The 26,466-nt window shown below is 38.8% G+C and overlaps 1 protein-coding gene across 8 annotated transcripts in view; it reads left to right on the plus strand.

Annotated features, from left to right (window-relative positions):
* ABCB4 (ATP binding cassette subfamily B member 4) overlaps window positions 1-26,466 on the plus strand; it is a 93,793-nt gene that overhangs the window by 26,076 nt on the left and 41,251 nt on the right. For 6 of the 8 annotated variants that reach the window (XM_036863801.1, XM_036863800.1, XM_036863802.1 and 3 more), the window contains 11 exons: window positions 849-1,040; window positions 2,122-2,293; window positions 3,907-4,031; window positions 7,573-7,744; window positions 9,819-9,932; window positions 10,993-11,103; window positions 11,326-11,451; window positions 13,764-13,967; window positions 14,316-14,486; window positions 23,251-23,412; window positions 25,974-26,135. In XM_036863801.1, coding sequence (XP_036719696.1) covers window positions 849-1,040; window positions 2,122-2,293; window positions 3,907-4,031; window positions 7,573-7,744; window positions 9,819-9,932; window positions 10,993-11,103; window positions 11,326-11,451; window positions 13,764-13,967; window positions 14,316-14,486; window positions 23,251-23,412; window positions 25,974-26,135 — 1,711 coding nt within the window. Of the gene's footprint in view, window positions 1-848; window positions 1,041-2,121; window positions 2,294-3,906; window positions 4,032-7,572; window positions 7,745-9,818; window positions 9,933-10,992; window positions 11,109-11,325; window positions 11,452-13,763; window positions 13,968-14,315; window positions 14,487-23,250; window positions 23,413-25,973; window positions 26,136-26,466 lie in introns of those variants that run through there. The other 2 variants (XM_036863804.1, XM_036863805.1) reach the window with 2 other exon arrangements.

Genomic DNA, 26,466 nt, shown 5'->3' on the forward strand with positions numbered 1-26,466 from the left:
GTAAATGAATACCGTCTGTTTGCCATAGCAGGCCTGAAAGGCTTCTATCTGGAAACAGTTTGTAAAATGATATAGAAAATATATTTGAGAGTATTGAAATTGAATTTATTACTTTTAAAGATACTAACTTTTGGGACTTCCCTTGTGGTCCTGTGGTTAAGACTTCGCACTTCCGAAGCAGGGGGCACAATTTCCATCCCTGGTAGAGGAGCTAAGATGCCACATGCTGCGGGGCGTGCCCAAAAAAATAAAAATAAAAATAAATTAATTAAATTAAAAAAAAATAAAGATACTAACTTTCCTCTAATTTAGTTAAGACTTTACTCGAAATTGGTTTGAATTCATGACATTTTAGCATTCTATTTTTAAAACACCTTTCAACTTCTGCCAATTAGGAACAGGGTTTTTTGTTCTTTGTGTAAACAATACGGGAAAACTTATACTAAGAACCATTTTGCATGCTCAGTCTGTTTAGTCCTGTATTTGCAACGTGGTGCACTTTTTCAGTACAGTAAGATATGCAAGTCTAGAATATGAATTGTGAAAGAGTCAAATTGTGTTTACAAACTGTCAATATCAGTTTAAACATGGTTCATGAACACCATTATATTTTTTGCAGTTAACCACAAAACTTTATTTTACCTTTGGCTGATAATTCAAGTGGATAGATTTGCCATTATCCTCTTATAATTTAAGAAAAGAGAAAAAAATTAATGTGTGTTTGTTACAATGTCCTACACGGTCTTTGTGATCTGTCTGTCTGTAAATTTACTAATTCCCAGTTCTGAATATTTCTCCCCAAAGAGATTAAGACTATATTTAAATGAAACTTTTGAATTATTTTCCAGATATGCATATTATTATTCAGGATTAGGTGCTGGCGTTCTTGTTGCTGCCTATATACAGGTTTCATTTTGGACTTTGGCAGCTGGCCGACAGATTAAGAAAATTAGGCAAGAGTTTTTTCATGCTATTCTACGACAGGAAATAGGCTGGTTTGACATCAGTGATACCACTGAACTCAACACTCGGCTAACAGAGTAAGTATATTGTTAGCACCACACTTTCATAAAGAAATTAACTGCTAAGTATGTGAAAATTTGTCAAAGGAAGATTTTAGATGAAAAAAATTTTTTTTCCTAGATTAAGCATTTGGTGAGTATTGGGAATAGATCATCTGATAGCCATCTTTAGCAATTACAGCCTATGCCGCAGTGTATTTTCCTTATCTGTTAGTTTTTTTTGCCTTAGTTATGTAGTAGGCGTATTTGAGGAATGAGCTTACATCCTTTACTTATCTCTCATGGAGATAAACAGATATTTATCACGGGCCTGACAGATATTAAGATGACCCTCAAGATGGATGAATGAGTGAATCAATGATTGAATGAATTCACCAAGAGACTTGTCTTAGTACTTGTTGACTCTTCACTTAGTCAACAAATATTTGAGGGCCTATTATGCGCCAAACAGTGTTCTAGATGTTTGTGATATACCAGTGAATGAGACGAAGATCTCCATCCTCTTGTTGCTTACGTTCCAGCAGGGGGAGATAGATGATAAACTTTTTCTGACTGGAGGTCCTGGCAAGAGGGTAGTGAGCATATGAGGTCCAAGAGGAGGCAGGATCAGAGCATGTAGGGCCTGGCTGGCCTCAGCTTTGCCACTGGACATTTTTGATCTGAGGAGTAGCATGTTCAGATTTCCATTTTCAAAGGATCACACTGGCTGCTGTACTGAGAATAGAGTGGGTTGAAAATATCATCAAGGGTAGAAGCAAGGAGCCCTTCCCTATTCCTGTTGCAATGCCCTTCCTAGCTCCTGCTTTTAAACAAATTGACTCCTACGTTCAAAATGCTAATGTTTCTCTAACAGGATTAACTAATTGAATAGCATCAACTTTTAATGATGTTAACTTCTTAGAAGCGTGAACTAATCCTGAATTTCTTCCTTTGTACGGTATTTAGGTGGGGAAAAATGTCATTCAAGAGGCTAAGACTGTGAAAGAGGCTTGCAGGAGTCTGAACAAGTGTTGCCTGTCTCTGTGTTTGTTAGATGTCTGCTTCACCTTTCTGACTGAAGACCTCCTGCCTGTAACCACTTAGGTGTGATCTTTTTTAGTGACATCTCCAAAATCAGTGAAGGAATTGGTGACAAGGTTGGAATGTTCTTTCAAGCAATAGCCACGTTTTTTGCAGGATTCATAGTAGGGTTTCTCAGAGGATGGAAGCTCACCCTTGTGATAATGGCCATCAGCCCTATCCTGGGACTCTCTACAGCTGTTTGGGCAAAGGTATGTGAAGCGTGGGCATTTCCATGTGTGTTAACCCACGCAGACAGAGTTATTTTCAGTATGCAGGATTCTGGTACTTGTGCAGATCCATGTTAAATGTCATTTGAAACCACACCCAGGAGCATGTTGTTAATCTGGTGCTCTAATAAGGAAGATTGTATTTAAAGTGATTCAAAATGTCACAGTTATTACCTCAGTTAAATTTTGTTTTTGGAACTGTTACTACTTTAGGTAAATTTTCTGTCATACTAATTTAAATTACATAAATGGTCATGTCCTTATTTCAGGAAACATAATTTAAAAATATGACATTCCTTCAAACTACTGCATGAATATAAAACATTTAAATAAGTTTAGATTTGTCCTATTTATTTTTGTTACCTGTGACAGTTAAATGGCACTCTGACAATTTTGCCTTGCAGTAAAATCCACAAAACCTGTTCTATTTCAACCAGCACTCCAGAGTTGAGAAACTTTACTGGCAATTTTCGCTCATTCTGGGGTTGATGATGCACTTAGTAGACTCTGGCATCTCTTTTGTTTCGATTCTTCCTTTACTGTTCTCCTGCAACATCTTGTTTAGCCATCTTATTCAGTAGAATGCTCGTGAGTAGATCTGGAATTATGGTTTTCAAAGTGATTAAAAATCGTGACACAATAAGAAAAAGGATGGTGCATCCTTTCCAAGCAGTAAGGTTTTATTTTAGTTTATTTTGCAATTAACAGAGGAAAAACAGTAGTAGATACAGAACTCGACACTATTCCCAGAAACACTATCTAGAGAATTACATGTGGATTTCCTTTTGCTGACTCTGTTACCGAATCAAGTCCGGCTGCTCGCCGCTTAAAAAAAATCAATACTTGCAAAAGTTGGTAGAAAGGAAAGTTGCTTTTAATCAGAAATGCTGGCAGTCTGGGGAGATGGTGGACTTGGTGTCCCCCAAAAACCATCTCTGAAGATTCTGTTCAGTCATGAAAGCTTTTAAATGGAAAAGGGGAAGTAACCTCAGTTCATTGTTGAGGTAGGGGGTCAGAGTCATCGCCCTCCTCCACTGCCTGCAGGCTTGCGTGCAGGCTTGTTGACCTCTTGTGATCTTTCTTTAGATGTTATCTTGTTCACACAGTTTGTTCACGAGATTATTGAAGGGGAAGCTAGGGAAAAGATCTGGTCATCTGTTAATTACTTATTCTGCATTTCTACATCTTTGATCTATGGAAAGAACCAACAAGTTAGGCAAAGTATTGTGTGATCAAAAGATCTGAAAGGTGTGCTAGGGCCGGAGGTGAGTAGAGCATGGGGTCGCCTGGTTTAAGGTTAGTGACAAGACCAAGTGGCCTCCTGCAGAGAGCTCTTTCCTGCAAAGGGCGCTCTCCTGCCAAAAGCTGCTTACGACTCCTCTTGGGGAGCATATCACCAGGGCGGATCAAATGCGCCCCTTGTAGGGAGTGGAAACAGCCGTTGGATTGGGTACAGTGAGTGTGGTTTGCTTCATATCTACAATGTTTGATAAAGGACAGGGTTTGGGAAGAAAAAGTAAGTGAAAGAGTTGATCAGACTGTCTTTTAACATTTCTCCCCGTACAAAAGGCATGCAATGTTTCTCTTTTTTCCAGATACTCTCAGCATTTAGTGACAAAGAACTAGCTGCATATGCAAAAGCAGGTGCTGTGGCAGAAGAGGCTCTGGGGGCCATCAGGACTGTGATAGCTTTTGGGGGCCAGAACAGAGAGCTGAAAAGGTCAGAAGCATTCTTTGTCCACTAGTTCAAAGAACCCACTTTTACATTTTGTTACTTATTCGTTTGTGATATGTGTCTGCTGCTTTCCTTTACCTAATATTAACCCCTCACCCACAAAATATAGGCACCCTTTACTGATGGCTAGAGTTTAATGTCAGACTTTACGGCAGGGTTCTGACCTTTTTATGTTCCGTGGACTTCTTTGGCAGTCTGATGAAACCTATGGACTCCCTTCATAAAATAATGATTTTAGGGGCTTCCCTGGTGGTGCAGTGGTTGAGAATCTGCCTGTCAATGCAGGGGACACGGGTTCGAGCCCTGGTCTGGGAAGATCCCACATGCCGCGGAGCAACTAAGCCCGTGCGCCACAACTGCTGAGCCTGCGCTCTAGAGCCCACGAGCCACAACTACTGAGCCCACGAGCCACAACTACTGAGCCCGCATGCCTAGAGCCTGCGCTCCACAACAAGAGAAGCCACCGCAATGAGAAGCCCGCGTACCACAACAAAGAGTAGCCCCCGCTTGCCGCAACTAGAGAAAGCCCGCGTGCAGCAACAAAGACCCAATGCAGCCAAAAATAAATAAATAACTATTTTTTAAAAATAATAATAATTTTTAAAAAAAATTTAAAGTAATGATTTTAAATGCATAAAACAAAATACGTAGGATTACAAAGGAAACCAATTATAGTGAAGTACAGTTATCAAAACATTTTAAAATTGTGATGTGGTAATTACATATCTCTATTCTTAACCTATTAAATACTAAGAACTAAATACGGGTCAAATATTTACTGTAATTCAAAGTAGGGTTGCAGCTAAAAGATACTTTAAGATATCTGTAACAATTAGAACAGTGGTATGAAAATGATCTAGGATTTCTTTTGGCAACAGAGTCACAGTTACTGCTAACCATACAGCAGTTTGTTGCCTGCCTTGAGAACTGAAGGAAATGCTGAATTCTGGTTAGAGGTTAGTGATATTAAATATGTAAATTTTTCCCATTCAAGTTCCTTAACCAGGGATTCCAGGTGGAGTACCCCTGCTCTAAAGGAACTCGATAGGCGAAAACCTATATGCCAGAACAAAGCCCCCTAATAAAGGCTACTCAGCTCTACTTAAATGCCCCAACCAGTTTTCTTTAAATCATAACATCCCCTAATATAGCTGAAGTATGACTCCATGTGAAGTATTTTCTTTTGCCATCCTATGGGACTCCTGATACCCAAAACTCTGAGAGAGAAATTCTCTGGAAATTCTCCAGCCTTAAAAGCAGAGGTTTCCTACTCCCCTCTTTTTCATTTTCTATTTTTCTGTTCCTTAAGCCCTCTTCAAAGCCAACCTATGCCTGGTTCTCTAACTCTTCCTTTTTCTCTCTCACTGCTGCTTCCTGTACACAGCAGCCCACGCACCTCAGGATGAGTGTAATCAGTGCCTCTCCATTAGCAGCAGTAAGCGAGCCGCCTCAGCGAAGGTAATTACAGCATGTCCACCACTGTCCCTGGAGCCCCGTGTCACGTTGGGGCTGACGTGCCCGCACCTTGTGGCCGGGCCACCTGGGACTAAGCAGTGCTGGACATGGCGAGCTGGCTGTCTCCCCAGGGACGCAGCTCAGCTAAATGTATGCATCGTCCAACACTGAGGAAACAACACTGGAGAGCAGGGTGCTTTAAGTAATTGAAAGACATAAGTTTTGGTGGCAACGTACATTTTAAAAAAATGAACAAATTCTCAACATCTTATTTGGTTAAACTGAAAAAGATATTATGTTGTTTGTCTTTTGTTAGAAATAGAAACGCTCTAATGTATGTGGTATTTTCTCTAAAGTCTCATTGTATATCAGTGGATTTTTTTTTTCTGATTTTAGGGAGCCAAAATCAAAATTTATAGACTCTTTGCATCTAGCATGGAAGGCTTAACTGAAATTGACGGAAAAAATGTTGTTATTTGACAGAACCATTCTAGACATTTATACCTTTATGTCAAATCCTAGAAGGCAGTAATATGAATTTTAATTAATATTCAAAAATATGACAATAATAAAGAGCCATATTTAGGAAGACATTAAATTCTAAAACAATAGTAATAATAATAGTAATAGGAATTATCAGGTTTTGCCAACTGTATGCCAGCACTGTACTAACAACTTTCTATCATTATCTGTCAACCTCATAATCGTCTTGCAAGGTAGGGATTAGTAACTCCATTTTATAATGCCAATCAACTATCTTCAATTAAAAAAAGAGTAACTCCATTTTACAAGTGATGAAACTAAAATCTAGAAAAGTTGAGTGAGAGCCTATATCCCATAAGTAGTGACCACTTTATAACCTTGTACCCAGGCTTGACAGTTGAAGGTCAGCCTGATCAAAACCAAACCAAAGGGGCTTCCCTGGTGGCGCAGTGGCTGAGAGTCTGCCTGCCAATGCAGGGGACACGGGTTCGAGCCCTGGTCTGGGAAGATCCCACATGCCACGGAGCAACTGGGCCCGTGAGCCACAATTACTGAGCCTGCGCGTCTGGAGCCTGTGCTCCGCAACAAGAGAGGCCACGATAGTCAGAGGCCCGCGCACCGCGATGAAGAGTGGCCCCCGGTCACCACAACTAGAGAAAGCCCTCGCACAGAAACGAAGACCCAACACAGCCATAAATAAATAAATAAATTAAAAAAAAAAAAAAAAACCAAACCAAAACAAAAACCAAACCAAAGCAAAACAAAAAAGCAAAAGCCCAAGTATAAGTACACAAACATGTAAAATTCCTGTCCCTCACCCAGTGGGGCTGTGGAAGGAGGGTTTTCTCTGGAGAAGACAAATTGGCCTGTGTTAAGAATCTGTTTTAAGAGTCCCAAATAGTATTTACATTTTGGCGTCATTCCTGGTTGGCTTGGCTTGGTTTCTCTTCTTCCACCTTTACCTTGACTTGTGATGCTGGCCATGAAGGGATGGTGAGGTTCTCCCAGGGATGGGAGTTCAATCCTGGAACAGCTATGGGAACATTGGTGGGACTGGTAGGGACCAAGGGAGATGGGTCCAGGCCAGTAAAGAAAAGGCTCAGGGCTTCCCTGGTGGCGCAGTGGTTGAGAGTCTGCCTGCCGATGCAGGGGACATGGGTTCGAGCCGTGGTCTGGGAAGATCCCACGTGCTGTGGAGCAAGTAGGCCCGTGAGCCACAACTGCTGAGCCTGCGCGTCTGGAGCCTGTGCTCCGCAACAAGAGAGGCCGCGACAGTGAGAGGCCCGCGCACCGCGATGAAGGGTGGCCCCCGCTCGCCACAACTGGAGAAAGCCCTCGCACAGAAATGAAGACCCAACACAGCCAAAAATAAATAAATAAATAAATTTTTTTTAAAAAAGAAAAGGCTCGGATGGGTTCTAGTCCTGGCCGATCCTGAATCGGTTGAGTTCCCAGGAAGCTGGGTCTCACCAGGGGTTTCTTACTTTTATGGCTTTGTGCCTTAAACCTCCAACTATCAAGGAGGTGAATGTGGCTCAGATTATGGATTGTTTTCTTATTATCATGTTTCCCCCTCATTTTCTGGTAGGTATCAGAAACATCTAGAAAATGCCAAAAAGGTCGGAATTAAAAAAGCTATTTCGGCGAACATTTCCATGGGCATTGCCTTCCTGTTAATATACGCGTCCTATGCGTTGGCCTTCTGGTATGCATCCACTCTAGTTATAGCAAAAGAATACACTGTTGGAAATGCAATGACGGTAAGTTGTTTTCCTAATATTTATGAAGAATCTGAAAATGTTGTTTATCCATCTACCTTTTCTTTTCTTTCATTCTCCTCCTTTTTGAAGGATGAGCCATGGTTATAGGCTTTTTTCATTCTGTAAATCTTTGCTCTGTCCTGTGGGCAGAGCTGACCTTCTAGAATACACAGGGCATAACATGTAGATAGACCAATTGAGAAACATATGGAGCATATAAATTTTAAAAAATGGAATGAATTTATGAATGAACAAATATGTATTGGCGCCATCCTCATTCTGCCTTTGAGTTTCATTATATAAGAAAGTAAACATTATTATACATAGGTCATACTATGAGAGAATGTTAAATTTACATGATATAAAACATCAGCTATCCAAATACAAGATGAAAAGTTATTTGTTTCTTTTTCTTTTACAAAATGAAAATAGCTTCCTTTTTATGATTATAAAAATATATACTAGTTATACAAAGAATTAGAATAATTTTAAAAATTAGAAATTACTTAGAATTACTTATGATCTAATAATCCATATATACTTAATGATAACTTTTGGTGTATATCTTCCAGATTATTTTCTGTATGTGGATTTTTTTTCCTTTCAAAACTGGGATTGTATTATGCATACCTCTTTGTAAACGTTTGATAAACTAGCAATGTATTGTGACCTTCTTTCCACGTCAGTGACGGTCAGGGCAACACGTAACCATTCAACTAGCCATGTTTTAAAACCTGCACTTCCCTATCTTTCTAAACAGAGGACATGGAGCACTATTTGACCCTTTGATGATGACTTAGGGACATTATGAACATTTATCATTTCAAAATGTTCTCTAGGGTGGTACCTTCAGACTACATTGACGTTTTGGGGCTGTTTGGCTGGATGAGCTTTCGTCATTGCTGAGTCTGTTGTTTTCGCCTTTTGGTCTCCTCTCTGGTTGTCAGCTCGGAAGCTCTCCACCTCTCTTTACTTCCTCCTTTGCTAAATTTTTTGAAGAAAGGAGGTTGAATCCTGACTCTGCCATTCACCCTTTGTGATGAGTGTGCCCTCTCTGGCCTGGTCTCCCCATTTGTAGAATGCAGACAGTGACTTCTCCCGAGTAGGGCTACAGCATGATACCCATGATGCAGGGAGCCCAGCGATGCCCTATGCATAAAGACTGAGAACTCTAGCACATTGACTTCATAGCATTGCTTTTGGTAGAGACGGTTTTGCTCTCTTAGTGGTCTTTCTCTGTATTGCAGATAGTGGATAGATATTTGAGAGATATTTGAGTTCTGGGTATGTGAAGTGTTACTGTTACCGTCTTCTGAGAAAAGACAAACTATAAGTAGATGTTTCAGCATGCCCAGAGATAAAGGAGTCATTTCTCTTCATTTATGTTTTCTTCAGTTAACGTTTGTTGATAATCTGGATTCCTGAAGCTATAGTGTTGACTTTTCTATGTCAATTTATTTTCCTAGTGAAAAAAATATAAAGGGAAATGTGTTAAGTTTGTGTGCTATAGTACAGAATAATTGTATAATGGAATTATTAATCAACGCACACAGGTGTGATTTAGTGTTTTATAATGTGTGAACTATTACTTTTTATATTAAAAGTCTTACCAAAATATGTATTAATACATAACATAGTACTTTTTAAGGAAAATTTCTTGGGGCCAAAATCTGTTTTATCTTGAACATTCTGTGTAATTCCATGCATAGTTAGAGAAAATCATATAGGACTGAAAAATAATACTGATGGAAAATGTTTTCCTCTGGTGGCAATAGCTTCAGAATCAAGGAAATAGGTTTGAAAAATCTTTCTGACTTTGTCTAAGTCTAGGAGAAGAGCAACAGATAGTTTGGCAAGCTAGGCAAAAAAAATATTTTTGAGATTGAAGAAACCCATTCGTGCAATAAAATGCTATAGTAACCTTGTAAATTGTACTCTTTTGCCAAAAAAATTTTAAAGGGATAAACCTAATCTCGATCCTTTGGGTAGTATATGTTCCACACAAATCATATTTGAGATGATGGTGGACTCCAGAACAGGACTTATAACTTTTCCTTGTGTTCTTTTTGCTCAGGTCTTTTTCTCAATCATGATCGGAGCCTTCAGCATTGGACAGGCTGCTCCTTGTATTGATGCTTTTGCCAATGCAAGAGGAGCAGCATATGCGATCTTTGCTATTATTGATAATGTGAGTCATTTATTATTTTAATGCTGAAAAATTCTTTGAGGTCTGGCTAATTAAATCTGGCTTTCGGTTAAATGTCGAGTGAAAATTATGCCAAGTGAACAACCTCTCCTTAGTAATGAATGAAATCAAATGCCTCTTATTAATATTTCTGAAAGTTTATCTTTAAATAATCAAATAGCATTGATCTCATTTTGGGAAAGTACATCTGCACTAGTGTGTTATTATTAGAGTTCAAAGCAAAGATGTTTGTCTTCCTAGTTTTCCACCTTTTCTCTTTCATTTTGTAGCCAGACTAAGAATATTATGATTTGTATACAGGATGAGTGGATGGAAAAAATTACTGGTGGGACCAAAATTGATAGTATGCTTTGCTGTGGGTTGCCCCCTGTCAAAAAAAAAAAAAAAAAGATCCCTGTGCGTATGATATAATTTTGAATCAACTATATTGCATAAGTTGTACTGACTGCAGTGAAATAAAGAAAATCATTTTGACATAAGTATGTCACTGCATTTACACAGAGAAAATGCAAACTAGGTAACTGAAATGTGATTGTTTAATCCAAGCAATTCCTATTTCATTAATCTAAGTCATGAGAAAATTGTTCAGCTTCTGCGTATATAGAAAATTTACATCGTTCCTAAATAACTTGGCTCTAACCAATTGTTCAATCTTCTCAACCCAGTCCATTACATTTGTTGTTTAGGAATAAGCTAATTTTCACTAAATGCTGAAATACCTGGATATATCCATGATAGTATGTTTTTGTTATTGCAGCTGTAGGAATGTGCATGTTTGACCATTTAGAAAATTTATGAGGATATGCCAGAAACTTAAAGTGAAATATCGTATGAAATGAAATGAATACATCCCTTATGTACTTTTCAAGAAAAGCCTATTTTCTGAGAAGGAATATTTCCTTAAACACACAAACACGCACACACCGTCTTCAACTTGAGATGCCATTCTGGGTCCTATTTTTGGAATTTGCTGAAGCAGATTCCTTAAAAATGCAATTGTTTGTCCTATGATGGAATAGTCATTGAATTTTGTTTTATTTAGAAACCTAAAATTGACAGTTTTTCAGAGAGAGGACACAAACCAGATAACATCAAAGGGAATTTGGAGTTCAAAGATGTTCATTTCTGTTATCCAGCTCGACCTGATGTCAAGGTATTGTAAGTAATGTTTATAGGAATTCCTAATTCACACTGATTGTTTAATCATCTTAAAGAATCCATAGTCTCTATTATTTTGATATGTATGTGCTTTTTTCCTTTTTAGATTATATTCCCTTATTTGGTACTTTTTTTCCAAGTCTAAAATTGAATCAGATTACTCCCCTTTTAGGCTTTTGTTGTGAAGTGTGTTCTTTTTCTCTCTTTTCCCTCATAGATCTTAAAGGCCCTCAACTTGAAGGTAGACAGCGGTCAGATGGTGGCCCTGGTTGGGAACAGTGGCTGTGGGAAAAGCACGGTGGTCCAGCTGATACAGAGGCTCTATGACCCCACAGAGGGCATGGTAAGTGGGAAGAGCCATGTTCTCCAAAGTGGGAAGCTGGATACCAGTTAGCCCTTTGAAATTGTTTTGCTTTGTTTGGTTTGGTAACAAATTTGCATGTGAATCCAATTTTGGTAAAAAGGCTATAGAATTGTAGTGCATCTGGATAATGCATTCAAAACCTTGGGCTGCAGCAGGACGGTGGCCATGGAAGTCGGAATCCGCTAAGGAGTGTGTAACAACTCACCTGCCGAAAAAAAAAAAACAAAAAAAAACAAACAAAACCTTGGGCTGTTTTAACAAAAGTATTCAAGATGATAAAAGCCAAAGAAGCTAGACAACACTCTCCTCTGTTCCAACTAAGCTTTTCATAACCCACTAAGTCACTGGAAAATAGTCATCCAAACCACTGGGAGGACTTACTAAGTTTGGTCAAAAATATTCCATATAGCAATTATTAATAACCTTGTGTTCAGGATCACAAGAAATCTTAGGACAGTAATTAAATTCATCAAAGGCTGTTGAGTTTTCTTAAATGTTGGAATATCTGAAGGGGAAAGTGGGTTAGTCTCTAAGAAGCTTCTGGGGACATGGGGAACAGTAATGGCCTAGGGAATATTTTTTTGGCCTTTAAAAATTTTGTTATAAATTCTAACTTATTTATATTTATTGGAGTATAGTTGATTTACAATGTTGTGTTAGTTTCAGGTGTACTGCAAAGCAGAATACCTTTTCTGAGAAGAAGACATTCTCTTACGTAATCACAAAACAATCATCAAAATCAGTAAATTTAATGTTAATACAATACGAGCCCACAGTATATATTCAAATTTCCTCAGTTGCACCAACTTTTGGACGTTGAGTTTACCTGACATTGAAATGTATTATAATTCAACAATAATGAAAACAGAAGTTTACAAGTTACAAAGAAAAACAAAAAAACCTGAAAAGGCATTGAGATAGAACAGAGATTGCAGGAATGAATACAAAGTTTTCTAGGATACACAAATTATTTATTTATTTACTTTAATAAAATTAACAAACCTTCTTTGAAAAATCTGATACACCAAGGAGGAACATAGGGCCATCCTCATTTCCTAAAGCAAACTCTAGGTTGGTTCAAGTGTAAACAGTTTTATTCATTTTTTAAAAAGAACATACATAGTAAATACTAACCATTGAGGATAAGCATTTGAAAACATCTTATTTTTTAAATTATTATTGGAGTAATACATTTTTTAAAGAAAATACATGTCAGCAGGGAAAAAAGTTTTCAGAAATTCTATAACTCAGAGATATTGACTGTTCACATTGTGATTTAGCCATTTTTTTACTGCTGAAATAATAGAAAAAAATGCCCAGTGGTACAGTTGACTGATTCAGTTTTTCCTTAAATCTCTCCCCGTAAAAATCAGTAAAACTATAATAAAAGAAAGCAATAAATTGGAACAAATAATTTATGATATATGTGGGAAAACTATTATAATCACTGTTTTAGAAATTAATATGAATCTATCATAGGATATGAACATGCAAATCTTTCAAGAATAAATGTAGATTTGTAAAAAGTTGAAAGAAATGTTCAACCTCACTTATAATTGTATGTGAATTAAAATAAATATAAGCTACCACCCCACACTTATTAATTAGAAAAGACATTAAAATGATAAAAGCTCATAAGTTATAATGAAGCAGATATATATTTATATATTCCTGCTGACATAGTAAATTATTAAAAATCTTTTTAGAGGGTTGTTTATTCAACCTTTATTCAGCAAATAATAAATGCCCAACATATGCCAGTCATTGTATAAGTTAAGCAATTGTTATTGGAGAAGAAAAAATAAATCGTACTCTTCGGCCTGGTATTTCTGTGCTTTTACAATGCTTGTCCTTCAGTGTTCCTTGAAGGAAGCCAGATATTCAGCAGGGGGGAAATGCTGAAGTAAATTATGGTATATTACATGCAGTAAAACATCATAATGCCATCAAAATGATATGTGGACTAGGTAGGTAAAGGGACATTTTTATTCAGATTTAGTAATGGTAAGCAAAACTAATAGTTATGCCCAAAATGTATAACCAAATATATAATCACTTATGGGGAATAATCCATCCATAAAAAAACTGTATATGTAAGATTATAAATATCAAAAGAGAGAATACACTTTTTATTTCTAGTCTTCCACATTGTTTTATTTCCAATTCTCATTTCTAACCACTGAAATAAGTTAAATATTAGCTAAGGCTTTTTTGGTAACAAATTAAAGAGTCTTGATGCTTTATACATCAGAAGGTTTAAAATATTCAATGGAGGTATTTTGTTTTTTCAGATTACCATCGATGGGCAGGATATTAGGATGTTTAACGTAAGGTATCTGAGGGAAATAATTGGAGTGGTGAGTCAGGAGCCGGTGCTATTTTCTACCACCATTGCTGAAAATATTCGTTATGGCCGTGGAAATGTAACAATGGATGAAATAAAGAAAGCTGTCAAGGAAGCCAACGCCTATGAGTTTATCATGAAACTACCACAGGTAAAGCCTCCGTTAATGTAGTTGCCCTCGAAATGAGAATTTCAACTCATGTGAGTTCTTTCTTCAAAGGTCAAGCTAATAATGTTTGAGGTACAAGGTTGTCCAACTTTGCTAGGTAAGTCCCTTGAATTATCCAGTTGGAGCGTATAGCTTGGTACATGAAGCATACAAAATTTTATACAGAGTATGTTAGTAGTTTGTCAGAATTCGATATTATTTATTTTATTATAATTTGTGACTCATTACGATGGTCAAAATGAAGCTCCCTGTTGTCTTCATGAATTTCTAGACTCCATAGCTTTTTCTATCTGAAATACTTCAAGAGCTCCACCATGCTTTCTCTTGTAGAAATTTGACACCCTGGTTGGAGAGAGAGGGGCCCAGCTGAGTGGTGGACAGAAGCAGAGGATCGCCATCGCTCGGGCCCTGGTTCGCAACCCCAAGATCCTGCTGCTGGATGAGGCCACCTCAGCGCTGGACACTGAGAGTGAAGCTGAGGTACAGGCAGCTTTGGATAAGGTCAGTGGACCCTAAACACCTGAAGGCCAGCCAGTTGAGACGTTATTGAAAATTCTTGCCAATGCTTTGCGAGTCTAGGTTGAAAAACATAAACATAAGAGCAAATGAAGCTCTCCCGTGGGGTTTTCTTGGTTTCTCCTTTCTGGCAAGGCACATTGCAGAGAGAGGTGGGCAGCCCATTAACTGGCTTGTTTTGACCAAGGTGCAGTGAGCCCTAATCCAAACCTGTGCAGTGAGCCGCTTAGCTTTGTTTTTTTCTTGCATATAGGCTAGGGCTTTGATCAAAAGTAGTTGTGGTAAAATGTACAAAGAAAAATCTGGTTACTTACGCAGTGGTCCAGCTGAAAAGCAGTTCAAATATTTGCCTTATTTTGTAGGCAGTACATCGTCTTTATCTATTCATGAAAATGAATGGATGCTTTTCTGGAAATAAAGTTTAACTTGCGTGTTTGTCTAAGCATATAAATAAGCAACACTTTTTAAGGCTGCTGAGCTCATGGGCCCGGCTCAGAGTTTCTAAATCTCTCACTGTTGTCCTTACTAAACTAAAGCTTCAAAGGAAGAACCTTATCTTGGGACACTTTCAAGGTCAGTGCTGAAGTCATCTGTAATAACAACACAGTATTAAAACCAGAGTCAGATGACATCATGTAAATGGGTTTCAAACACATAAATATCATAAATATATTTGATTTGAGGAAGTTTAGTAATAAGATGTGCAAGTTACTTAGTCTATCCAACCTGCCTCTTGAAATTTTATTTTTTTGAATTGACCTATTTTATTTTGTTTTATTTTTTGATTTTTATTGAAATATAGTTGATTTACAATGTTGTGTTAGTTTCAGGTATACAGCAAAGTGACTCAGTTATACATAGTATCTATCGTCGTACATTTTAGACATGAACTGTATGAACCTTATTTTCTCAGGAAAATTTATACCTGAATCCTAAGTAAACACAGTTGCCTTGTGTGCTATAAACTGTAGTTAATTCATGCTTCCTGGTTTATCAGATTAATATTTTGGCTTATCTTATATAATGTAATTTAATAATTAATGAAAGATTATGATAATTATTCCTCACAAATTTTTATAGTCAATTACATTGCTTTCATGTATATTAAGTCTCAATATTAAGGAACCAAAATATAATACATAGGAGAATTGTATTTGCTTAGTTAATTAGAAGTGACTTAAATCAAGAAATCATAAAAATAATACATGCATAAATTAAACAATTAATTTTAACTCAAAACACATAAATGGTCATTCATGTGTCAATATATAGACTTTTTAGCATAAAGTTAGGTAGGATAAGAGAGATATTTATGTGAAAAAAAAAAGTCCTATTCAGCCCTAGGACCCATGTCCCAATACTTTGTAGGATAGAAACATTCAATACGTTAGCCCTTGCTGTGCTAAATGAACAGAATTACTGGAGATGTTGTTTTTCATGATATGAATTCGGTCAGCAAAAATTATAGCCTTGCAAGTTTTAATTAATATTTGGACAGGTTACTTCATTCAGTTTTAGCAATTTGTGTTCTGTAGGATTATGGCCCACTCCTCAGTTGATAACCTTTTACATATTGACTTTAAAAATAGCTGACGAATCACTCACAGTTTTTTTAAATCTCCAAGAAAAGCCATTAGCAGCTTGGGGTGGTGCTTAAGAGCACAGGTTGTGGTGCCAGACAGGCTGAGGTGGGAGTCCTGGCTTTGCCTCTTTCTTGCTACATGACCTTGGGCAAATTAACTAACCCCTCTAAGCCTGAGATATTGCAGAAGTAATTGGGGTGGGGGGCAGGGGGAGAAATAATGTCATAGGATGATTGAATAGATTAAATGAGATACTGCATGTAAAGTTATTAGCACATACCTTGCCCATGAGAAACAATGCAATTATTATGGTGATTACCATTACCATGATTATTATTCATTTTATTGATTGCTGAATCAGTTACCTATTGCTGCATAACAAACCCAAATTCAGACTTAAAACAATACTTCTGTAGATTGGCTGGGTGGATCTTCTGCTATTTTTACCTGAGCATATGGCTGTATTTACCTGGAGGGTTGACTTAGCTAAAATGGTCCAAGATGGCCTCACTCACGTGCTGGCTGTTGGTTGGGCATCTCATACTCATGCTAGTATTCACTCATACAATATGCTAACCCAGATTCTTTACACAGAAGTCTCAGTCCAGTGTATCCAGAGACAGAAGCTATAAGACGTCTAGAGGCGTAGACTCCAGAACTCACACGATGTCACTTTCACCACATTCTATTGGTCACAGAAAGTCACAAGGCTAGCCCAGATTGAAGGAGTGAGGAAATAGATTCTTGATGGGTGAGCTGTAAAGGATCTGTGACCATATTTAATCTTCCACAGCACACTCTCTGCCACAATTATTTACATTTCTCCCAAGTGCAAAATAAATCCACCTCTTCCCAAGACCCTCAAAATTTTCATACAGTTATGAGATCAGGCTCAAAGTCAGTATCTGAAGACGTGAATGTGGTCCAGATATGGATGAGATTCTTCATGTTAAGCTCATCTTGATCCAGAGAACTATGAACTAAAGAGACATTATCTTCCACACATATACCCACCATGTAATGGTGAGGCAGGGACAGGCTAATTATAACAGACACTCCTATTCAAAAAGGAAAACAGGAAGCACATAGCAGTTACTGCTCCATAGCAATTTTGAAACGCAGTCAGATGCATGTTGCCAATTACCCCACTGCTCCAAGGAAAGGAAACGTTCCTTGATTAAGGCTCAATTCTACCCTTAGTAGAATGGGTCCCCTAGTGCACTTTTTCTGCTTGGTTTGGGGCTTCAACCTCTGGGCTCTCAGATTCTCCCTCTGAGAGCTCTTTCCTTTTCCATAAGAAATGGCCCATGTCTGCAGCTAAGTAACTTTCTCAGCATGCTTTCTGCTCATAGAAATTTGAGACCCAGGGGCCTCTTTACATTTTTAATTTTCTCAGTCTCTTTTAGTCCAAGCTGATGGACTCTCTTAAAGACTTTGTGAGTTTGCTTAAAATTTGACTGTAGTTTGCTTAAGGCCCAAAAGTTACATCTTTAATTTTTTGGGGGGGCAAACCTCTCTCTACTTTGGGCTGTATATGAAGCTGCCATTAGAAAACGCTTTAGAGCCTTAGAAGCCCTTTTATGTAGCAGAGTGTCTCCTAGAATTTGCCTTAAATTTTTCAGAGATTTTAACAAAAAAATCTTACACCTACACCCTGATTTGATCTTTGGTCTCATTTGATTGGATGATTAACAATTCATTTTCCAACCCAGCAAGTACTGGGTCTTCTTTGTAGCCTCTAAATTCACCTTGCAAACCAAATGGCTTCTTCTTTAGCTCATCATTCTCTTCTCATACCTTATCATATACAGCCTGGCACTTTCAACATTCTGTTTAGAGACCTCTGGAATCTCCTTAGCCAGATGTACAAGTTCATTAGATAAAATATCTTTCTTCCAAGTTACTACAGGGAACAGTTTTTCCAGTTATTCTAAGGTTACGTAACACAGGTCACTGTCTTTCCAGCCTCCAATAGCAATTTCCTTACTTCCAGTCTCCACTAACAGTATTATCACCTCCCTTCTAGCCACTGCCTGCCACTCAGATCCCAGTCCCAAAGCCAATGTCACATGTTTAGGGTTTTGTTACAGTAGCATCCCAGTCTAATTACCAATTTCCGTATCAGTTGCCTTAATCCAGCACGTAGTGGGTTGGCTGGTGTGGCTCCTCTATTGGTTTTGCCTAGTCTCCCCAGGCAGCTACTCTCAGCTCAGGGTCAGCTGGGCTGGAATGTTCAAGATGGCCTCACTCATGTGCCTGGTAATTGGTGATGGCTGTTGCCTGAGGCAGCTTGGTTCTCCTCCAGCAGGCTTCTCATCCTCAAGTAGACTAGACAAGCTTCCTTTCCAGGTAGCTTTCAAAGATGGCAAACACACAAGCTATAAGGCCTCTTGAAGTCTATGCTTCAGAAATTGCACAAGCATTAATTCCTTCATATTGTTTGGTCAAAGCAAGTCACAAGGCCTGCCCAGATTTGACGAGGTGGAAAAATAGACTCCACCTCTGAAAGGGAGTAGCTGCAAAGTGTTTGTGACCATGTTTTATCTACCGTAGTTGCTACAAATAGTTTATAATCTACCCAATTGACTCCATACATTGCAAGATAACTAAACGGATATATTTTGCAGACAATAAACTATGTCTTTAAAAGGGAAATCCTTCATTATTGTACTCCCCCCAATGATACTAGTCAGTCAATTGGCTGGTCCATCTATTTATATACCACCTCTCTTTTAACAATGAAAAGTTGAATTTTGTAATTAATTATTTTTCCTCTGAGGAGCATAAGGATATACTACTATTATAGTTATTGTTTTTCCTCCCTGATTACCTAGCCTGGAAGAATAATATTTTCCTTTTGTGGATCCTTTATACATTTATCAATACCTCTTGTGGCACCAAGCTATTGTAGTTAGCTATTTATTTATATGCCTCCTCTCTCTTAGAAAGAATAAACCCCCTAAAAGACAGATTAATAAATGGTTCATGTTTGTGTCTCTATAACACCTACTCCAGTGCTTTGCCCATAGTAAAGCCTAAATAAATTTTTACTGAATTGATTACCATGGCCTAGCTCATTGAGATAATACATGTCTACATTAAAAAAATTATTAATGACCATTTCTGCTTTTGGCTCAATAGATAGCAGCTATTCATCAAAATAAATAATAGGTTTTTCCAATATAAGGTCTTAAAGAAGAATAGAAAAGCAGACTTGGTATTTTGATTTTTTAAAGAAAGTCAATAATCACAAAGTTTCATACCTACACACACTCTCCTACTCATAGTGTTTCCATACTGGAGGGGCAAGAAAAGAACCAGAGTAGTGATTTAATGAAATGATCGCCAAAAGTTTCATTTTATGCTTTTTTTCCCAGAAGTTCCAGAAGGGCTCATGGAATAGTACTTCCTTTGTTTGGGCCTGCCTTTCATTCCTACACATCCAAAATTAGTAGAAGTTCCAAATTTCTTAATAGTTGGTGTCCTTGAATCTAGGGTATTTATTTGCCAATGTTTTGTCATCACTGGGGTGTTTGAAAATAGCCCTTTGAAAATAGCCCTTTGTGTCAGATCTCCTCTACTCTGGCCAAAGAATCTCGGTCAAGGGTGACAGTTGCTAATTTTGAAATTAGCAACTTTGCCCACTTTGTTTCTCCTGCACACCAGTCATTTACTCGCAAGTCTGACTCCGATTCCTCTGGGTTTTTTAAAATTTTTTTAATTTTTTTAATTTTTGGCTGTGTTGGGTCTTAGTTTCTGTGCGAGGACTCTCTCCAGTTGCAGCAAGCGGGGGCCACTCTTCATCGCGGTGCGCGGGCCTCTCACTATCGCGGCCTCTCTTGTTGCGGAGCACAGGCTCCAGACGCGCAGACTCAGTAGTTGTGGCTCACGGGCCTAGTTGCTCCGCGGCATGTGGGAGCTTCCCAGACCAGGGCTCAAACCCGTGTCCCCTGCGTTGGCAGGCAGACTCTCAACCACTGCGCCACCAGGGAAGCCCCCCTCTGTTTTTTCTTAAGTTGATATAGCATCAACCCATTATAATCATCATGATAACCCAGTCACTGTTAGTATCATGAATATAATTAGGTTGATCAAAGTGTTTCCTCTGGGCCTCATCATACATGGACAAAGCCATGCAGCTTCCGTATCAGTAAATCAGTAAATATTTATGAATGTTTCTTTGGGGCCCATATGCTAAAAATCAAAGAACAGTCTTAAATGTTGTCCAGTAGTTATGCTCTAGTCTCTCTCTCTTTTTATGGTGTAACTCTTTTATATTTATTTAAACACAATTGCTTCATCTGGTTATTTTAGAGTAAGGACTGAAGAAGAAAGACCACATTATTTTTTTCCAGGCGGCTATGAAATTGGCTCCATAGTCCACCTTTTCTCTACGGAGAGACAAAGCATATTTATTCATACTATCATACTAATTCTTAAATGTTTTACGTCTATTTCTGGACTCTCTATATGGTTCTATTGATCAAATTGTCTTTTCACGTGATAGCTTCCCCCGGAATTTACTATTTTAATTGCTGTAGCTTTTTTTTTTTAAATTTAATTTATTTATTTTTGGCTGCGTTGGGTTTTTGTTGCTGCATGCAGGCTTTCTCTAGTTGTGGCGAGCGGGGGCTACTCTTCATTGCAGTGCGCAGGCTTCTCATTGTGGTGGCTTCTCTTGTTGCAAGGCATGGGCTCTAGGCGCGCGGGATTCAGTAGTTGTGGCTCGCGAGCTCTAGAGCACAGGCTCAGTAGTTGTGGCGCACGGGCTCAGTTGCTCCGCGGCATGTGGGATCTTCCCGGACCAGGGCTCGAACCCGTGTCCCCTGCATTGGCAGGCGGATTCTTAACCACTGTGCCACCAGGGAAGCCCTAATTGCTGTAGCTTTTTATGTTTTAGTATCTGGTGGAGATATTACCCAGATACTCATTAACTTTTTCAGAATTTTCATGGATGCTCTTTTTAAAAACATTGAGATATAATTCAGATACCATAAAGTTCACCCTTTTAAAATGCACAGTTCATTGGCTTTTTCAGTATATTCACAAGATTTTGCAACCATCAGCACAGTCTCAGTGCAGAATATTTTCATCATCCTGAAAGGAAACCTTGTACCGATTAGCAGTCACTCTCCATTCCGCCCTCACGCTTGCTCTTGGCAACCAGTAATCTGCTTTCTCTATGGATTTGCCCATTCTGGACATTTCATATAAATAGAATCATACAAGGCATGGTCTTTTGTGACTGGCTTCCTTCACTTAGCATAATGTTTTCAAGGTTCATCCATATTGAAACACACATCAGAATCTCATTCCTTTTTCTGGCCCAGTATTATTCCATTGTATGGATATACCACCTTGCCTTGTTTAAACCACCTTGTTTATCTTTCGATCAACTGATGAACATTTGGATTGTTCTCACTTTTTGGCTATTATGAATCTAGTCTTTTTTTTTTTAACATCTTTATTGGAGTATAATTGCTTTACAATGGTGTGGTAGTTTCTGCTGTATAACAAAGTGATATATATATCTGTATAACAAAATCAGCTATATGCACACGTATATCCCCATATCCCCTCCCTCTTGCATCTCCCTCCCACCCTCCCTATCCCACCCCTCTAGGTGGTCGCAAAGCACCGAGCTGATCTCCCTGTGCCATGCAGCTGCTTCCCACTAGCTATCTATTTTACATCTGGTAGTGTATATATGTCAATGCTACTCTCTTACTTTGTCCCAGCTTACCCTTCCCCCTCCCTGTGGCCTCAAGTCCATTCTCTACGTCTGTGTCTTTATTCCTGTCCTGCCCCTAGGTTCATTAGAACCTTTTTTTTCTTTTTTTAGGTTCCATATATATGTGTTAGCATACGGTATTTGTTTTTCTCTTTCTGACTTACTTCACTCTGTATGACAGACTCTAGGTCCATCCACCTCACTACAAATAACTCAATTTTGTTTCTTTTTATGGTTGAGTAATATTCCATTGTATATATGTGCCACATCTTCTTTATCCATTCATCTGTCGATGGACACTTAGGCTGCTTCCATGTCCTGGCTATTGTAAATAGTGCTGCAGTGAACATTGTGGTACATGTCTCTTTTTGAATTATGGTTTTCTCAGGGTATATGCCCAGTAGTGGGATTGCTGGGTCGTATGGTAGTTCTATTTTTAGTTTTTTAAGGAACCTCCATACTGTTCTCCATAGTGGCTGTATCAATTTACATTCCCATCAACAGTGCAAGACAGTTCCCTTTTCTCCACACCCTCTCCAGCATTCTCCACACCCTCTCCAGCATTTACTGTTTGTAGATTTTTTAATGACTAGCCTCTCATTTCTATCTTTTTAACTACTTAGGTGAATTGGGCTATGCTCTAATAACCATCCTAAGGATGTGGTTTTATTGCCTCAGAGTAGGAGTGGTCTTAAGAAGTTGTTAGTCTTTATAGGGCTAATGAGTGTTAAAAAAAAATAACCATTGTTAATGACATATCATGAATAGTTTGATGGGCATTTTCCAGGTTGTAAATGCCCGTTCCTAAACCCACCAAGCCAACGACATGTGAGTTCAGGGAACTACTTAGCGGGGGGTGATTTGTAGATTTCAGCATCCATAAAAATCACCTGAAGCACTTGTTAAAAATCATAGTTAATGGCCCCACTCCAGAGTTTGTAATTCAGATGGTCTTTGAACCATAACGTGAACCATCCAGATCCCAGGGTATGTTTTCACCTCAGCTGCCTGCATGGAGTCCATTAGAATTACAGTCAAAATCAGGCACTTCAAAAGAAATCCTACAGAAGTGCTCTGGAGAAGACAGTATGTGGCAACAACTTCTGAACATGCTTCTGCTAAAGTCTCTAGCATATCGTATAACTCAGAACGAGGGCTCCTCACACAGGTATGAAAACATTTGAGAAGGGTTGTAGACCTCCACAGTTATCCATCCTCATCCTGGAGGGACTGGCCTCCTGTCTGGTCCAGAACTTAAGTCTCCTTTTAGCCATTCACAGGTGAGTGATGCTTTTGTGCCCTAATCACACGGGGATGGTGAGCTATTCTCGCATCATCCGCAAACACCTCCATCCAAGTGCTTAATTGTGTGTTAATTGACAGTGCGGGACATTGTAACCCTCCTGCCCTACATGTTTGTCCTTTTTCCCTTTAGGCCAGGGAAGGCCGGACCACCATAGTGATAGCACACCGATTGTCTACAATCCGAAATGCAGATGTCATTGCTGGGTTTGAGGATGGAGTCATTGTGGAGCAAGGAAGCCACAAAGAACTAATGAAGAAGGAAGGGGTGTACTTCAGGCTTGTTAACATGCAGGTATCTGCCTCCTGGGAAGTTTTTCTGCTGTTTTCTCCTCAATATAGTATTCTTTACTTTATTTATTAAAATATCACGTAGCTAATGCCATGTTGAGAAATAAGAAGTTTTCAGGAAGATGCCTAAAATATACATCTGAGACTTTAATTCAGAGTCGTTGAAAGAATCTCTAAAGAGAAAGGTGAGGGGGGAGGAAAATAAAGGAAAATGCCCAAAACATTTTGAACTTATTCTTTAGGACAGAGATTCTTAATTGCCTGGGGAATGAACTTCTTGAGCAACTTTGCAAAATAAATAACCTAAAAATATGTTATTCTGTAAACATGATTCTTATATTTGTAAAAGTATATACATTTGCTTTGATATAACTGTAACTAGTATGTACATAATTTTGTTCTTTTTTCTTCACATTTCAGATACACATCATCCAGATTCTATCATTTTAATGGGTCCTCAGCATCTTTTCACATGTTCCTTGGCTGTTTGTATATTTTCCTCTGTGAAAGTGTCTGTTCCTGTATTAGGCTGTTTTCTGTTGAGTTGTTCATGATATTCTTATTGATTTATAAGAACACTGTGCATAAAAAGGAAATACACATTTCTCTTGCATGTATTGGAAGTATTTTTCCTGGTTTGTTCTTTCAACTTCACTTTGTTGTTTGTTTGGCTGCCATAAAAAAAGCTTTAAAATTGTATGTAATTAGATTATCATTTCTCCTCTCCATGTCTTCAGGATTTGGGGTTGTTCTTAGGATATTCACCCATATTTCCTTTCAACAGTTATTGTTTTATTTTTTACGATTGAATATTTGAGGCAGCTGAAGTATATCCAGGTGTAGGAAATAAGGTCTATTGGTTTCAAATATATACTTTTTATCAACTGGTGAAAAGTGGCCATCTTGGCTTTGGAGCTCAGTGACCTCAGCTCCCAGTAAATGAGGGCTTTAGGTGAGGCACAGAAAAGTATATTATGAGATAGAGAGAGGGATTATGCATTTGGTCATAGAAGAAGTCTAAAATCAGAATGGGCTTATTGGAAGAGCTGTCTATTGAGATAGCATGGACAAGATGACAAAAGGAGAAAAAGATAAGAAAAGGATTGATGAGAAGTGGTTCAGTTTGACTTGCCATGTGCTAGAATTTGGGGGAGCCAGGCTTGAGCATGTGGCGGGGAGCTGTGGAAGACTGTTGAGCTGGGGTGTGATTTGAGCAGGACTGCCCTTCAGGAAAGTGACTCTGATAGCAGTGTGGGAGTGGATGGAAGTGAGGATGTAGGGACCAGTTACAAGACGAAGTCTCTAAGCTAGGTTGTTTTTTTGTTTTTTAATAAATCTATTATTTTTTTTGGCTGCGTTGGGTCTTTGTTGCGGTGTGCAGGCTTCTCATTGCGGTGGCTTCTCTTGTTGCAGAGCACGAGCTCTAGGCACACAGGCTCAGTAGTTGTGGCTCACGGGTTCTAGAGTGCAGGCTCAGTAGTTGTGGCGCATGGGCTTAGCTGCTCCGCGGCATGTGGGATCTTCCCGGACCAGGGATCGAACCCGTGTCCCCTGCACTGGCAGGTGGATTCTTAACCACTGCGCCACCAGGGAAGTCCCGCTAGGTTGGCTTTTGTTGGGAGATGGTATGAAACCGTTCCAGTGGGAAACAAGGAAGTCCACCAAGCAGAGCATACCTGCAGTGGGGTTCAAGGCACAAGGGCAATATTCTGTCAGGTGCTGAAAGCACAACTGGAAAGTAGGATCAGATTAGATCCAGAGCTCAAGATAGACAGCCTCTGTGGGTACAGTAAGGCACTAGCCAGGTAATTGGGTTTGGGGACAGGACCTCAAGGGAAAAAAGACAATACCACAAGAACTGAGGTCCTGGACAAACCATTAAGATGTGGGCTCAGACGTGGCGGAAGCAAACAGAGAACAAAGTGAGACTCCAGGAAGGTTGGGTTGATATTCCCTCATCTAGCATTGAGCTAAAGGTCCTTAAATTATCCCTCTCCCTGACCCTTTAAGGAGAGAGTTGATCCCAAAGTGGGCAGTGAGGCTGAACCTGCAGGACTGTTCCCCTGGGGTGAGGTGTGGATGAATCTTTGCAGGACTCTGAGGAAGAAAGATGATGGTACTCAGCCAGATTAACAGCCTCCCTTGGGCAGTGACCGACCAGCTTTTCCTTGTTTGTAAAAATGAGCCCTTGGTAATGTTTCTGTTTATTCTTCTGCACCGTGGTGGTCTCTAACTTGTTTTCTGGATCCTGGTGTATTGAAGAAATTCCCAGTTACCTGCTGGATAATGAAAACTTTGCCTTTTAATTTTTAGAGAATATTTTTATACTCCAGGTTTCATATTGTTCAAACTGAATTTAACCTTTCTGTCCTTTGTAACCTCTTTTACTTCCATGTGTTGATATACTTCTTGACACTCTGCAGCTAACTTTGACTGAGAAGCTGTGACGGAACCTGAAAGTCTTGACACGTGATACTCAAATGGCTGTATGGTTCTAAACTTGGAGGTTACATCCATCTGGACGCAGACACACACACACAAGTCAATGTTTTGTTCTTCTTGTAGACATTAGGAAGCCAGATCCAGTCAGAAGAATTTAAAGTTGCACTAACTGATGAAAAACCTGCCATGGGTTTGGCTCATCCCATCGTTAGGAGTTCTTTTCATAAAAGCCTGAGGAATTCACGAAAGTATCAGAATGCCTTTGATGTGGAAACCATTGAACTTGTAAGTTGTTTTTCACTTAAATCTTTAGTTGTTTAGTTTTGCTGTTGAAATTCTTAGTCTTGCAAGTATATTGCAGGCACAGAGGATTCCTGCCATGAGCCATACTCTTCTTAAAAAAAGGAAACATCAAATTTTAAATGTATTTGTCAAAAATTGAAATCAATTCCAATTAAAATTGGATTTCCAATGAAAAAAGATCCAAAAACATAGTCTTTGTGCTTAGATGCTTGAAATTAAAACTAGATATTCCGCTTACTTTTGAGGTCCAGAGATAAATAAGGCTGGTCTAAAGTAAGAGGCCCTGATATTTGCATGCTCTATTAGGTAGGAT

Source organism: Balaenoptera musculus, chromosome 9 (genome assembly GCF_009873245.2).
Source record: "Balaenoptera musculus isolate JJ_BM4_2016_0621 chromosome 9, mBalMus1.pri.v3, whole genome shotgun sequence".
Classification (NCBI taxonomy): Eukaryota; Metazoa; Chordata; class Mammalia; order Artiodactyla; family Balaenopteridae; genus Balaenoptera; species Balaenoptera musculus.